This window comes from Magallana gigas, chromosome 9 (assembly GCF_963853765.1).
Source record: "Magallana gigas chromosome 9, xbMagGiga1.1, whole genome shotgun sequence".
Classification (NCBI taxonomy): domain Eukaryota; kingdom Metazoa; phylum Mollusca; class Bivalvia; order Ostreida; family Ostreidae; genus Magallana; species Magallana gigas.
The window spans coordinates 40,759,919-40,773,220 of NC_088861.1; the positions used below are offsets into that span (position 1 = coordinate 40,759,919).

General features: G+C 34.5%; 1 protein-coding gene across 5 annotated transcripts in view; it reads right to left on the reverse strand.

Annotated features, from left to right (window-relative positions):
• LOC105321916 (protein mono-ADP-ribosyltransferase PARP4) overlaps positions 1 to 12,566 on the reverse strand; it is a 41,752-nt gene extending 29,186 nt beyond the window's left edge. For all 5 annotated transcript variants that reach the window (XM_066071895.1, XM_066071896.1, XM_066071894.1 and 2 more), the window contains exons 1-14: positions 12,341 to 12,566; positions 9,880 to 10,060; positions 9,347 to 9,545; positions 7,017 to 7,165; positions 6,420 to 6,560; positions 5,777 to 5,941; positions 5,494 to 5,631; positions 5,180 to 5,347; positions 4,842 to 4,990; positions 4,556 to 4,690; positions 4,376 to 4,474; positions 3,688 to 3,871; positions 2,022 to 2,166; positions 1,595 to 1,725 (exon numbers count right to left, since the gene is read on the reverse strand). In XM_066071895.1, coding sequence (XP_065927967.1) covers positions 1,595 to 1,725; positions 2,022 to 2,166; positions 3,688 to 3,871; positions 4,376 to 4,474; positions 4,556 to 4,690; positions 4,842 to 4,990; positions 5,180 to 5,347; positions 5,494 to 5,631; positions 5,777 to 5,941; positions 6,420 to 6,560; positions 7,017 to 7,165; positions 9,347 to 9,545; positions 9,880 to 10,011 — 1,935 coding nt within the window. In that variant the 5' untranslated portion in view covers positions 10,012 to 10,060; positions 12,341 to 12,566. The remainder of the gene's footprint in view (positions 1 to 1,594; positions 1,726 to 2,021; positions 2,167 to 3,687; positions 3,872 to 4,375; positions 4,475 to 4,555; positions 4,691 to 4,841; positions 4,991 to 5,179; positions 5,348 to 5,493; positions 5,632 to 5,776; positions 5,942 to 6,419; positions 6,561 to 7,016; positions 7,166 to 9,346; positions 9,546 to 9,879; positions 10,061 to 12,340) is intronic.
• Positions 12,567 to 13,302: the final 736 nt, after the last annotated feature.

Sequence of the window (13,302 nt, forward strand, 5' to 3'; positions counted from 1 at the left end):
AAGGATCAAAGTTTTACATAGGAATATATAGAATAAATCTTTAAAAATCTTCTTCTCAGAAACTAATCGGCCAGGAAAGCTGACACTTGTGTGGAAGGATCCTCAGGTAGTGTAGATTCAAAGTTGTGAAAATCATGACCCCCGGGGTACGGTGAGGCCACAATGGGGGATCGAAGTTTAACATAGGAATATATAGAGTAAATCTTTAAAAATCTTCTTCTCAGAAACTAATCAGCCAGGAAAGCTGACACTTGTGTGAAAGCATCCTCAGGTAGTGTAGATTCATAGTTGTGAAAATCATGACCCCCGGGGGTAGGGTGGGGCCACAATGGGGGATCAAAGTTTAAAATAGGAATATATAGAGTAAATCTTTAAAAATCTTTTTCTCAGAAACTAATCAGCCAGGAAAGCTGACACTTTTGTGGATGCATCCTCAGGTAGTGTAAATTCAAAGTTGTGAAAATCATGACCCCCAAGGGTAGGGTGGGGCCACAATAGGGGATCGAAGTTAAACATAGGAATATATAGAGTAAATCTTTAAAAATCTTTTTCTCAGAAACTAATCAGCCGGCAATGCTGAAACTTCTTCGGAAACATCCTCAGGTAGTGTTGATTCAAAGTTGTGAAAATAATAACCCCTGGGGGTAGAATGGGGCCACAATGGGGGGTCGAAGTTAAACATATGATTATATAGAGTAAATCTTTAAAAATCTTCTTCTCAGAAACTAATTAGCCAGGAAAGCTGAAACTTGTGTGGAAGCATCCTCAGGTAGTGTAGATTCATAGTTGTGAAAATCATGATCCCCAGGGGTAGGGTGGGGCCACAATGGGGGGGTCAAAATTTAACAAAGGAATATATAGGGTAAATCTTTAAAAATCTTCTCAGAAACTAATCAGCCAGATGTTTCTTTATAATTGTTAAGACTTTGGCCCCAGGACAATTCTTTGGCCTCCCGAGAAGGTTCAGAGTTTGATGTACGTTTATATCTAATATATAAACTATTGTTAAGAATCATTTTGAGAACTGCAATACTCAACATATGATATGACTATAAAATCATCTTGTTAGAAAAGGGACTAATGATTATAAACATAAGAATATCCAGGGGAAAATGGATTTTATTTATACAGGATCTACATGTATTGTCCAGATAGTTTGTATTATGACTCCATTAAGCTGATTTTATCATACCTATTGTTCCTCAGGTGAGCGATGTGGCCCATGGGCCTCTTGTTTGATCATCATAATAAGCTGTCAAATGTTGAATTCTTTTATTTAGATTACCTTAATAGGCAGCTTATAAATATATATAATAGACTGTCAAAATTGGATTTTTTTAAAATAAGGTCAGCTAGATTGTGTGAAATTAATGCTGTTTTAACTAAAATATTCATCCCTGGATAAAGTTGGACAAAGGTTATTTCGTTCAATGTATTCATATCATTTAGCCAATGACTGAACAGTTGGCCTTGAGTAGACTCTGCCTTCATCAAATCCAAGTTTGACAAATACTGCCAAAGTCCAAGCTCTTGTTGAAGTGGCTTTATTTAAGTTTGTAAGTACTGGGTAAAGTGTATGTATGTAATTGTTTACCTCCCCAGCCAGATCAATCAATTTAGCTCGTATATGGGCTTCAAGTAGAGTAACTGGGGTGTCGTCATTGGAAACCAAGCCGGCCTTGACCTTTGTCAATGGGTCTGTGACATCATGTACGTCGCTGATGTCTGCAAAATCAATCAGCAAAATATCTTGGAATTCAATTTTAATTATAATAACTGTTCTAATAACAAATCACGCATCAGAATTAATTAAATACAAAGAAATACATTTTTAGTTTATTTACTGACTGTTTATTTGTTTTATATATCAGAAATACCAATGCAAAGAAATATCTTAAAGTCTTTTTTCAAATAAATACTTACTAATAAGTTACCCGTAAAAATTTTTACTCTTATATAGAGATTGAAAATTGTAATGTTTAATATTTCATTCTAAATAGGTTACTAAAATATTCATTCACCAATACTGCTCTCTGACAAAGTTTCCTCCCTTTCCAAAGCCTCTTTTTCAACAGAAATCTCAACAGGAATCTCGCTGCCAATGGTGAACTCAACGAGATAACTCATCATTTGTTGGTCTGTGTTGTACACAACAAACTCATCGTCCTATTACAAGCATAAACAAAACACACTCAGCAATTTAAACCTTAAGTTTGATTAATATGTTTATAAAAATAAAAATTCTAACATTCTATATATTAAAGTTAACGCAATAATTTTTTTAAGAAAGGGTATCTCATAAAGCAGTACTGCTCAAGTATAATTAAACCACTAAATGTACCTGTCAGTGACCTTAATCTTTGGACAATTTAAGTACAGTAAACTCCTTAAGTACAAATACAGATGAAGTACCCGATAAAATTCTTTACAAATCTTTGCGAAATTTGACGGTTTTAATAAATTTGGGCATAAGAAATTTACGGACAGAGCGAACTGATTTTGAGTCCAGTAAAAGCTGAATAATAACAAAGTTTGACACTTTTATAACTTATTTCTTCACACTCAGTTAAAAAAGTCTGCACTACCATTTATCATAAAAGTTTGAATGAATTTATCTAGTAAACAATAAAATGCTTTCTTTGTTGATTCATTCGGGATATGAAGGTAGCGACATTGCAGAAAAAATACATAAGCCGCGTTTAAATTAGCGGGTTATGTAAATTTTTTCTGCATTGATTGCTACCTTCATAACCCGAATGAATCATCAAAGGAAGCATTTTATTGTTTATATAAACATCTTTCTTTTAGCTAATTGATAAATTGATTATGAAAAGTTAGTAAAATTCACTAAATTACTGTCAATGTACGTACTAAGTATGTTAGCTAAAAGAAACAGCCAAATCGTCTCCTGTGAGACTTTGAGTCTGACATCGTTATGATTATTTCGTGCAGTCCATGATTTTTTCTAGGTCACTGTAGATTTGGACCAATCGATAAACAGTGCTTGTCAATATCTGTCCTGACAGTTTCTTATCAGTTTCAGCAGCTGTAGATTTTAACCAATCAATAAACGGGGCGTGTAGATTTCAGTCTGGCTGTTTCTATAGAACTATGATTTAACTACAGGTTTCCGTAAGAAATAAAGGGAATAATACTTTGTAGATGTAAAAATTTTCATATGAATTCTTCAATTCACAGTCTGATCATTAACGGTATAAAAAAAATGTATTTCCCTAAATTAGCAAAATTTGTAGTCTGGTAAAAAAATAATGTACATAGTGAATTCACTATTATAATAGTTATTAGACTTAAGTACGAAATCAATTTGTTAATTATATGGATATTACAAATCATTGATATAACGAAGTTAATCCATTGGTTCCTAGGACTTCGCTATTACCAAGTTTTACTGTAATTAGTGACCCAGTTTGTCTCATGTACATTAAGTTATTTTGTCATTTCAAGTAGAAAATAAACAAATGGACAGAAATAAACCCAGAAAATTATGTAGATTGGGTCCAAAAACTGCGTTAGGCAGACGGGAAACATATAACACTGAAACTGAAAGGGATCACTGAGGACAGACACGAAGACAGATAGACCACTAATATGCTACACGACTAACTTAACTTTCTGTCTGTCATAAACTTAATGACATTTCCCTGACCATCAGTACAACCTACTGACCTGGAACTCAGACTCCACCCCCTCTGTGGCAGCCACCCCATGGACGCTGTGGTAGCCACTGGGTGGTTCTGTTAGGTCCCGCTGATGTTTGTACACGTCCAGCGTGGTTCCTAGTGCCACCTGGCTGACAAGCATCATCCGTGTGTTTCTGGTTTGACTTGGTTTGGAGTATTTTATGCTTGTACTACAAAGTTATGAGAGAGAACACAAGGGTCAGGGAATAGGCTTTAAAAATGCATGATCATAAATACAGGTGAATTTTGATAATTCAAACTTAAGGCAACCTTGATGAATCATTAGAGATCAAGACTTTAACAGAACAAACATAAAGTTCAATAATTAAAATAACTGTCATTGTCTAATTAAAAGTCGCTGGGTTGTTGACAAATTACCACTAAGATAAAACTAAAAATTTTGAATATGATTTTTTAAAATCATTTATAACAGTTACTATAATTTAATTGCAGGCCATAAAAAAACATTCCAATAATTTTTAACAATGAACACTTTTTTCCGGAATGGTTGAATAGCCAAATTTTCATGACTTTTTAACCCTTTTTGATTTGAATTTCACATCAAACATGAAAATATACTTCAACACAAAAATATTGCCATGAACTCAATAAAATTTTCAAATCTTCCCATTGGGCAATGATATTTTCGTTCAGACAACTGCTGAAACACACACCTTGCAGAGCTTGCAAAATAGATCCCATGTCCCAGCATTCCTGGATCAGTTCTCTTTCCTCCGTAGTCATCGACGACGACCTTTGGCATCAGGAGACCTCTGTAATATTACATTAACCATATCTCTCATTACAACAAAAAGTGCACTTTTTGGACTACAAGGTAATTAGCTAGTTTTTACCTGGAGAGAATTCCAACAAAGTTTTCTGCATTGGAGGCATGAAACAGAGGCCTGGAACTCAGGTCTGAGCGGAATTTCTCACTCTCTGAGGGCCGATGTATGGCATATACATTCTGAATTCTCATTTCTTCCCCTCTGTAATATGAAACAAACATACATCAGATCTTTAACATTTCAGATTGAAAATATCACTAATTGATTGAAGTACATGCAAGATCGAAGACATTTACTTCTAGGTCTGATATTAATATTAATGATATCTTGATCAATATTGTACTAAACTCACTGTTTCAGGTTGAGGATATCTAGGACCTGTCTGGGTAGGCCTCCTGATACGTGGGATATCTGACATCTGAGGGCCTTGTACTGAGCCTCCGCATTGCCTCGCGTCGACCAATTCGTGGCCTCACTTACTGATACCACGTCTTTGATTAGCTGAAAGGAAACAATATAAAATGTTCATCATAGTGGAATATCGGAGTTAATGGTAAACCTGACATAATGTCATAGTGTTATAACTGACATAGTATCATTACTAGCATAACTAAGATAGCAATATGCCTGACAAAGTGACATAGTGTAATGCTTGACATAGTGGCATACCTGAGTGACATAGACTCATACCTGACATAGGTCGAGTTTCCTGGCCAGCCATGACATGGAGAAGCTGGTTGTCCTGTATTGATGTCGGTGAGGGAGGGCCGTGTAGAACTCATCAAACAGAGCCTGGAGTTTGCTGTTGTCTGATTGGCTCTCCTTCATCTGGGTCAAAATGGCTGTAGCCTTCTCAACCTGAATGTGCCAAAAGTAATCTGGTCAGAATTTCATTTTCAAGAACTAGACTATAAATCAATGTACTTTGAACATAAAACATAAAAGAAAAATGGAAGAAACATAGAAACAGACAAACTGATCACTATGGGGTGCCTTAAGCTCACCTGGTCCAGTTTGATGGACTGTAGTGGACTACTCAGGACTTGCTCGATCTCTCCCCCTGCCTCCCGCCAAATGTGCTGCATCAACTCTGCCACAGGGGCAGACAACTCTGTCTCTTCCATCCCATACTCCAGTATCAGCTGTTTTATTTGTGATTAAAAACAATATATTATAGTACTTTGGAAAAAACAAGAAAACATTCAACAACTAATTATAGTTTAGCCAACAATGTTAACCACGAATGAATGGTGAATTATTTCTAATAGGCTGAATCAAACCTCGTACCTTCTGGAACTGTTTGGTTCCAATATTCTGACAGGGAGGTTTGTGACAGACATTCATGCCACTTGGGGGATCCTTCATCTGTTTATAGAGGGCGCTGTACACACTCAGGGCCTCCTCTGACGTCTGCACGAAGCGGTACTCCTTGCTTCCACCGTCTCCTTTATCCTGGGAAATTGTAATACATGTACTTTATTTAACCAGAGGTAAATGTATAAGAGAACAAATAATTCAAATTTAAATTTTAAAAATAAATGTAAGTTTGATTACGGTAAAAGTCTCATTACATCAAATTCTATTGAATAAAATTTAATGGAAAATTAAGGTCTGCAGTTTTTCAATCACCTTTTCAATCACTTTTATTTTAATCTTCAATTATTCACAAATATTGAATAAAATAAATAAATTATACATCTTTGTTATTAATAAGAACTTGTTTGTGTATAAGCATCAGTATATTCACAGTAGCTATTGTTGTGATTACATTTTCCTTGAAGAAAACAAATTTAGAAAGAGTTATCTTTCTTAATACTGAAAATGAAAACCGGCGCTTCCATGAAATTTCATCTCCATGAATAAGCACAAAACCAACTATTCTCGAAAATTGGACCCTACTAATTTAAAATGATTCCACAGTAATTCTCACCTGTAAATCCTCTACACTTCCGGAGTGAGAACAAACGCAGAATCTCGGTGGGGGGTCCTTGTTATCAAAGGCAGTAACTCTGGTGAGAGCGTGAATCTCTAAAACACCAAACTGTGTGCTGTTTGATTTCTTGTCATATTTCTGTGATCAAAGGAATAATCCATGTAAAATTTTATGTAAATCATAGCTATGCAATACATGTATAATAAAATCAAACCCTTTACATTAGTTTCGATCATTCACTATTTTATCTCAACATCAGAAACCCAGGATCTTATTTTTAAAAATTTGGTTCAGTAAACATGAAGAAAAGCCCCAAGCAGATTCGAACTCTTGATCTGGGGTTCACAAGCTCAATACTTTAACCACTGAGTTATGATGATATACAACCAAATCAAATGAAACAAACAGTTAAACAAAACATTTAACTTGCCACCTTGTGACGTAGTGTCTTAAAGTATGAATCTAGGTGTAGCGAGGTACCTTGAACACTGCAGATTTACATGATACCTGAACCATACCTACACTATTTTTTTTATTACTCCTTGTCCCTTTACATTCACAGAACTGATGTACACTAGTCATATTGTATAATACCTGAAACATGGCAAACTTTGCAACCTCACTTTCTTCGTCAAACGCAGGCATATTTTTGTCTTTCTCCTTCCATGCTTTCACAGACTTTGGATTAAAAGTTGAAATGGTTTTCTTTTTCTTTCCATCTGACCTCAACTCAGATTTCCCAGCTTTGCATGAAAAAAGTCAAAAGACATATAATGCAGCCATAAAACAAGATATTTGTGAGCCAATGCTCACCAGTAATACCCCCGCTCCGATGTGAAAATACAACACAAGCAAAGTCGACATCCAGGCCAACAGGAAGTTGGCATCCAATTGTTACCAAAATAAATCCCACATATGGCATGCCTATACAAAGAGTGTTTTAAAGTTTCAAGCAGCTGCAATGAATAAATGCTCAGAAATCTTTGACAGAAATTTGACGTTTAAAAATTTAGACTAAAAATAAACAAAGTCGTCACTTAACATTTAATTGATCGGAAAATATATCTTGATATATAGAGGATATCTATATTGTGATATTTTATATTTGCTTTATCCAACTCGTTGAAATGGTGTATATATTCGCGAGGCTTGCCGAGCGAATATAACCATTTCAACGAGTTGGATAAAGCAAATATAAAATCACACAATTATAGATGTTCTATTTATCTCATACAATTTGATTTATATTATGAAGCTTTTGAGACAGTCCATTATATGACCCGAATTGATTTTTTTTTCAAAGATTAAAAACAATGATGCAACGTTGTGTTATCCAGTTCTTGTGTCCTTGCGCAATACAATTTAGTACGTCATTTCTGAGATAAATCTAACTGTTTTAATGTAAAGTATCACTGAAATAAACCTTGAAATGATTTTTTAGCTCTAAATAATATTTCTTAGAGCTTATTCATTTGATTAAATGGATATACTGATCAGAGGACTTGAATTATCAAGTTTGTTGACATAAACAAATTTGCGAATGCACGTTAGTTTGAATTGACTCAACAGGGAACAGCTGTTGATGTTTTATAACACAAACACCAGCCTAATGATTAGGGATTGAAAATAGTGAATAAGGATGCTTACTGGTGGTGGAATCAACGTCTTATGAAACATTATTTCGGTAAGGTCTTGTATATAAACACAATTTGCACAACCAGTATGCTCTGTTTCCATCGCGTCGTGAGGATGAACTCGTTGATAGTTAACGTAATTTGCAGTTTTATAAACTACACAAAGCAAATTGAAAGTTTGAATGGGGCTAAACTTATCAAAAATCTTGACAAACAAGAAAAAAAGGTCTTTTGGTTACAGTTATGTATAAGTTTGTAAAAAGAGTTGGGTGGGGTGGGGGGGGGGGGGGGGGGGGCTAAGCACCCCTCCCCCCCGCAATAGCCCGGGTTCCGACGCCTATGCTACGCAGTTATGTGTTTTGTAAGTAATTGAAGTCTTTGACAAAATCCATGTTATATCACTTTTTGTAGTTTATATAGTTATGTTGAAAGTACTAGCAAATCTTCGAAAATAGGTCACTGAAGCGTTGAAGCGAGGGACTGTGTCAAAAGTAGTTCCGACCGGAAGTATTTGATAAAGCATCACCTGTTTGATATAGCAAAGGTTTATCACACGGGTAATATACACCACACGTATGAGATAAATCATATTCCTTACCAAAGAGTGTGTTAAATTTCAAGCATCTGCAAAGACTACTGTACGCAGGGAAATATTAGCCCTTGTTTTATTTTAGACCCCCTTCGCCCTCGTTGTCAGTAGGCAAATTTAAGACTGGGCGAATTCCAATGTCTCAATTTATATCTCTTTTGACACAACTGTATCTGGGTGAAATCAAGACTGGGCGAAGAACAAGTGAACGAGGGTGAAAGTAAAAGTAGTGGCCGAGAAATCTTGGACAAAAAATTTGTTTGAAAATTTAGGATAAAAATAAATAAAGTCATCATATAACAGGAACTTAATGTCTGATTGGTACAAAAATAAATCCCACCATATGGCATTAATAAACAAAGAGTGTGTTAAAATTTCAAGCACATTCAATGAATATATATTAAAGTTGCTGAAAAAAGTGTGACAGAATTTTTTGTTACGGACAGACAGACAGACACAAAAGGGTAAAACAGTATACCGCCCTCTCCTTAGGAGCAGAGGACGATATAATTATAGATTTATAAACTTTATTCTAAACGATTTCCTTATAAACCCCCCCCCCCCCAAAATATGGTAATAATAAAATCAAAGATTACGACACCTTATATATTGAAAAAATATCTAATTATTCACTTAATATTCCCCTCCTTCTGCAGCCTCTCCCCCTCATTTAAATATCCATGGTTTTTTTTTTAACCTACCTGATATTTTGCCTGAGCTGAATTCCTGTGCTTTTGTTTTTCCGACCAGAAGAAAATTGTCTGTGTCCAGTAGCTTCCCTTGACTGATACAGTCAAAAATAAAGTCAAGCGAAACCACAGGGATGCGGAACTTTGTGGCCATTTTACATTTATAGCTGACGTCTGCTTTCTCTGCATCATTCAGCACAACATGGGTACTCTAGAGGTACATGTATTGTATCATATTTATTTGTCAAGAGTAAATTAACGAAGACTTAATATATGTTTAGTAAATTATAATAAGAGAGTTACATAAACTTAAAAATCCTTTATTTAATCAATAATTATTTTTATGCAAAAACATTAGTTTTTATTTACCGCTTGCAATATAAAAGTAAAAAATCAATTCTCTCCTCTCTCTCTCTCTCTCTCTCAAATATATACATTACACTGTTCATTTAACATGTACTGCATTTTTCATCCACTGAAAAGATCTGCTGCCATTTAATTATTGCGATTTTCAAACTTTAAACAACACTGTACATGACTGTTACCTTCTTGGTAACTATGTAGGAGATGACTCCTCCATTTTGTGTGATGGTACTCCTGACTTCCTGTTTCTTCTTGAAGCCGACACTGGTGCTGAGGTCCAGGACAATCTGGCACCCTGACAACACGCCCGCCATATTGTCTACAGTTATACACAGCTCAACAAATCACAGAACAGGTTTCAATCTGCAGCATAAATAATTTCAAAATATAAACCATACTATATTTTAATCAACCTGCTAAATGTAGTACTACATTTCTTATGAATGCAGATATAATACTGTGGTTTCATTAATATTCAAGGGTATCAATTTTCGTGGATAAAATGAAAATCACAGTTTCAAGGATAGGTAAATGTGTGGCCAATGGCCCTATCAATACAAAATGTTAATAGAAATTGCACTTCGATAATCATTTAATTTCGTGGATCAACTAAACAATGAAATCCACGAAAATTGGTATTCAACGAATATTGATGAAACTACGGTATCTTTATGTTATATATTTGTATGTATGTATGTAATACAGTATTGTATATTTATAATCATAATATACATGATATAATATAAATTAATATATATTATATTTTCATATAGTTGTCAACAATTTAAATTAATGTTATAGCAATACTGCAAGCGCATCTCAAATGATCTTGATTCATTATAGTTTGACAATTGAATTGAGGTTAATAAACTAATGAATTCAAGACTTAATTCACCTTTATTATACACTAACTACCAATCGCATTAAAGTAAAACTTTGCTGCTATATAAATATGCAATATGTATGTCCCTGTCATGTTGCTCGAACTTTGTTGAAACTGTCTGATTCAGAATCATATATTAATAACTTTGGGGAAGGAAGTCTGCCCAGTCTCACAAAATTAAGCTTTATATTGGTGAATGCCATGACTGAAAATCAAATTAAGATAATTAAGCTCAAAATAAAATAACATAGCATGTACTGGTATGATGAAACATATAATAATTAGGTGATTTTGAAAATGTAAAATTTTTAATGTACATGTAATTTACTAAATGTGTGCACTGCAAGTCAAAATAGCAGAATTGGCATGCATGTACATTTTTTGTTTAAATATCTATCAGAAAAACCTTTTTTTTAATTTGAACATATTTTAATGTGTCTTATACATATATATGATTAAACAATAAAATATGTTCAAATAAAAAAATAAATTATAAATAAATAAAACTGTTGATATTCAAGTCATGAGGCATAATCATAGATAATGTATAGCTTGACAATGTTCATAACAGTCTCTGTGGTGCTGAGGGCATGAGTGTCATACCTGTGACAGAAGTGCAATTTAAATTAATGAAAGGGAAAATTCCCAAGATAACTTCATTCACACATTATCATTTATCCCTCGTAAAAATTCACAGGAACGAAAACAGATTTCCTATGGAGATTTATTATGGGGAGTGTTGAAATCTTTTCTCCATTCGGAAGTACTCGGGACACCTCGCGCAATTTTTCAACGATATCATCTGGGCGTCATCATCTCCTTGGCAATGGAGAAACCTCGTAGACTTTTTATTTTTAGCCTTGTATAGATACCCGACAAGCTAGAGGGGGCGTTTCAAAGGGGAAATCTTAGGATTTTTTTTATACTATTGAATGAACATTGTCTGAACCAAGAAGTATTTATAAATATCAAACAATTTAAGCAAATAAATGCGACAAAAAAATCTTGGGTCTTGAACCAGCAACCACTGGCAAATTCATTTCCTAAATAACAAGATCACAAAAACTCGATCATCTTGGAAATTATCCTTTAAAGGTAAGAATAATAAAATGTATGCATGTATCAAGTACATTACCAGATGTTTCACCAGGAAGAAAGAGTGTATCCAAAAGAGTTTTAGTCTTTGAGAACAAAGTTTGTAACACAGCTACAATATCATGAATATGTAGATAAAATTGTTGTGAGGCTGCATGACATGTCAATATAATTGTAAGTTCTTGCATGAGTATACTATTCAGATGATAAATGAAGACTCTCATCGAGTTGATCACCACTGAATGACTATATAAATTAATGTACATATAAAGTAAGCAGCCCGTAGTCATGGTAGTCCTGAACATACCCGAGGAATACAGAAACATGTCTCCTCCTAATTTTTTTTTAGGGGGGGGGGGGGGGGGGGTATTATTTATTCTTCTTTGGTTTCTTTTGTAAACTAAATGCCATTTAAAAAGTGCATTAATTGACAGAGAAAATGGCAAGAGTATTCTTTTTCTGTTTTTTAAGGAATATCAGAGATGTAAAAGTACCATCTAAACTGTTCAAGTCCTACACGAGCATGTTGGCCATTATAAAATGGCTCTGTAAACATCTTGTTTACAAACAATAAAGCTCATGACACACATCGCAGAGAGTGCTGTTGTTAGACACGTAAAGAGAGACCAATGCAATACAACACTTTAAGAACCACCCAAACTTACCCTGCAGAAAATGTTCATGGCACTTGACGATTTCGGATTTGTTTATTTTCAGCGATTTCCTCATAATGGGAGTAGTCCGTTCGGAACTTTGTAGCGTCGTCATTGCTATATTTACAAGAATTCATTCAGATTTTTAAAAGATGCTTGGAGAACAATATTCACAAATGATATAATTAATATATTTATAAATCACACCAATTATACACTTTCAATACATATATTTAAGCGCAGAAGGACAGAAAAGACATAGTTCAATTAAATATCGGAACTCCTCGTATAATTTAGAAAATGAAAGTAAAAGAAGTAAAAGAAGTAGAAGAAATCAAAGTATTGAATGTACTCGTGGGATTGTTTTCAACATTAAAATGTGAGCGAAGTTTATTATTTTTTTGAGGGGGGGGGGGGGGGGGGGGGGCGGAATTTTTTATTTTTTTTCTGAAAATTTAACATTTCATTCTTTTATATAAAACTTGTATAGGCCTATATGAAAATTTTTTAAGAAATCTGACCACAAATATCTGCCTTCATATATTAATTGCCTCCGAAACATACTGTTCACTGTTCATGACTGGTGTATATATATACATGGCTTCTTTCAGTGGGGTGTAAATTATGAAATACACGAGTAGTCATTAGTAAAACTTTCTAAGCTAATAAGTTACTTTTGAAGATGACGTTGCAAGTGTTTGTGCTGCTATAGTCTGTCCCAAGATATTTTTGCCGCATATTTTCTTAAATTATTCAATATTTATAAATACCTCTTGGTTCAGACGATGTTCATTCAATAGTATGAAAAAATCCCAAGATTTCCCCTTTGAAACGCCCCCTCTAGCTTGTCGGGTATCAGTACACGGCTAAAAATAAAAAGTCTACGAGGTTTTTCCATTGCCAAGGAGATGAAGACGCCCGGATGATAACGTTGAAAAATTGCGCGAGGGGTCCCGAGTATTTCCGAATGGAGA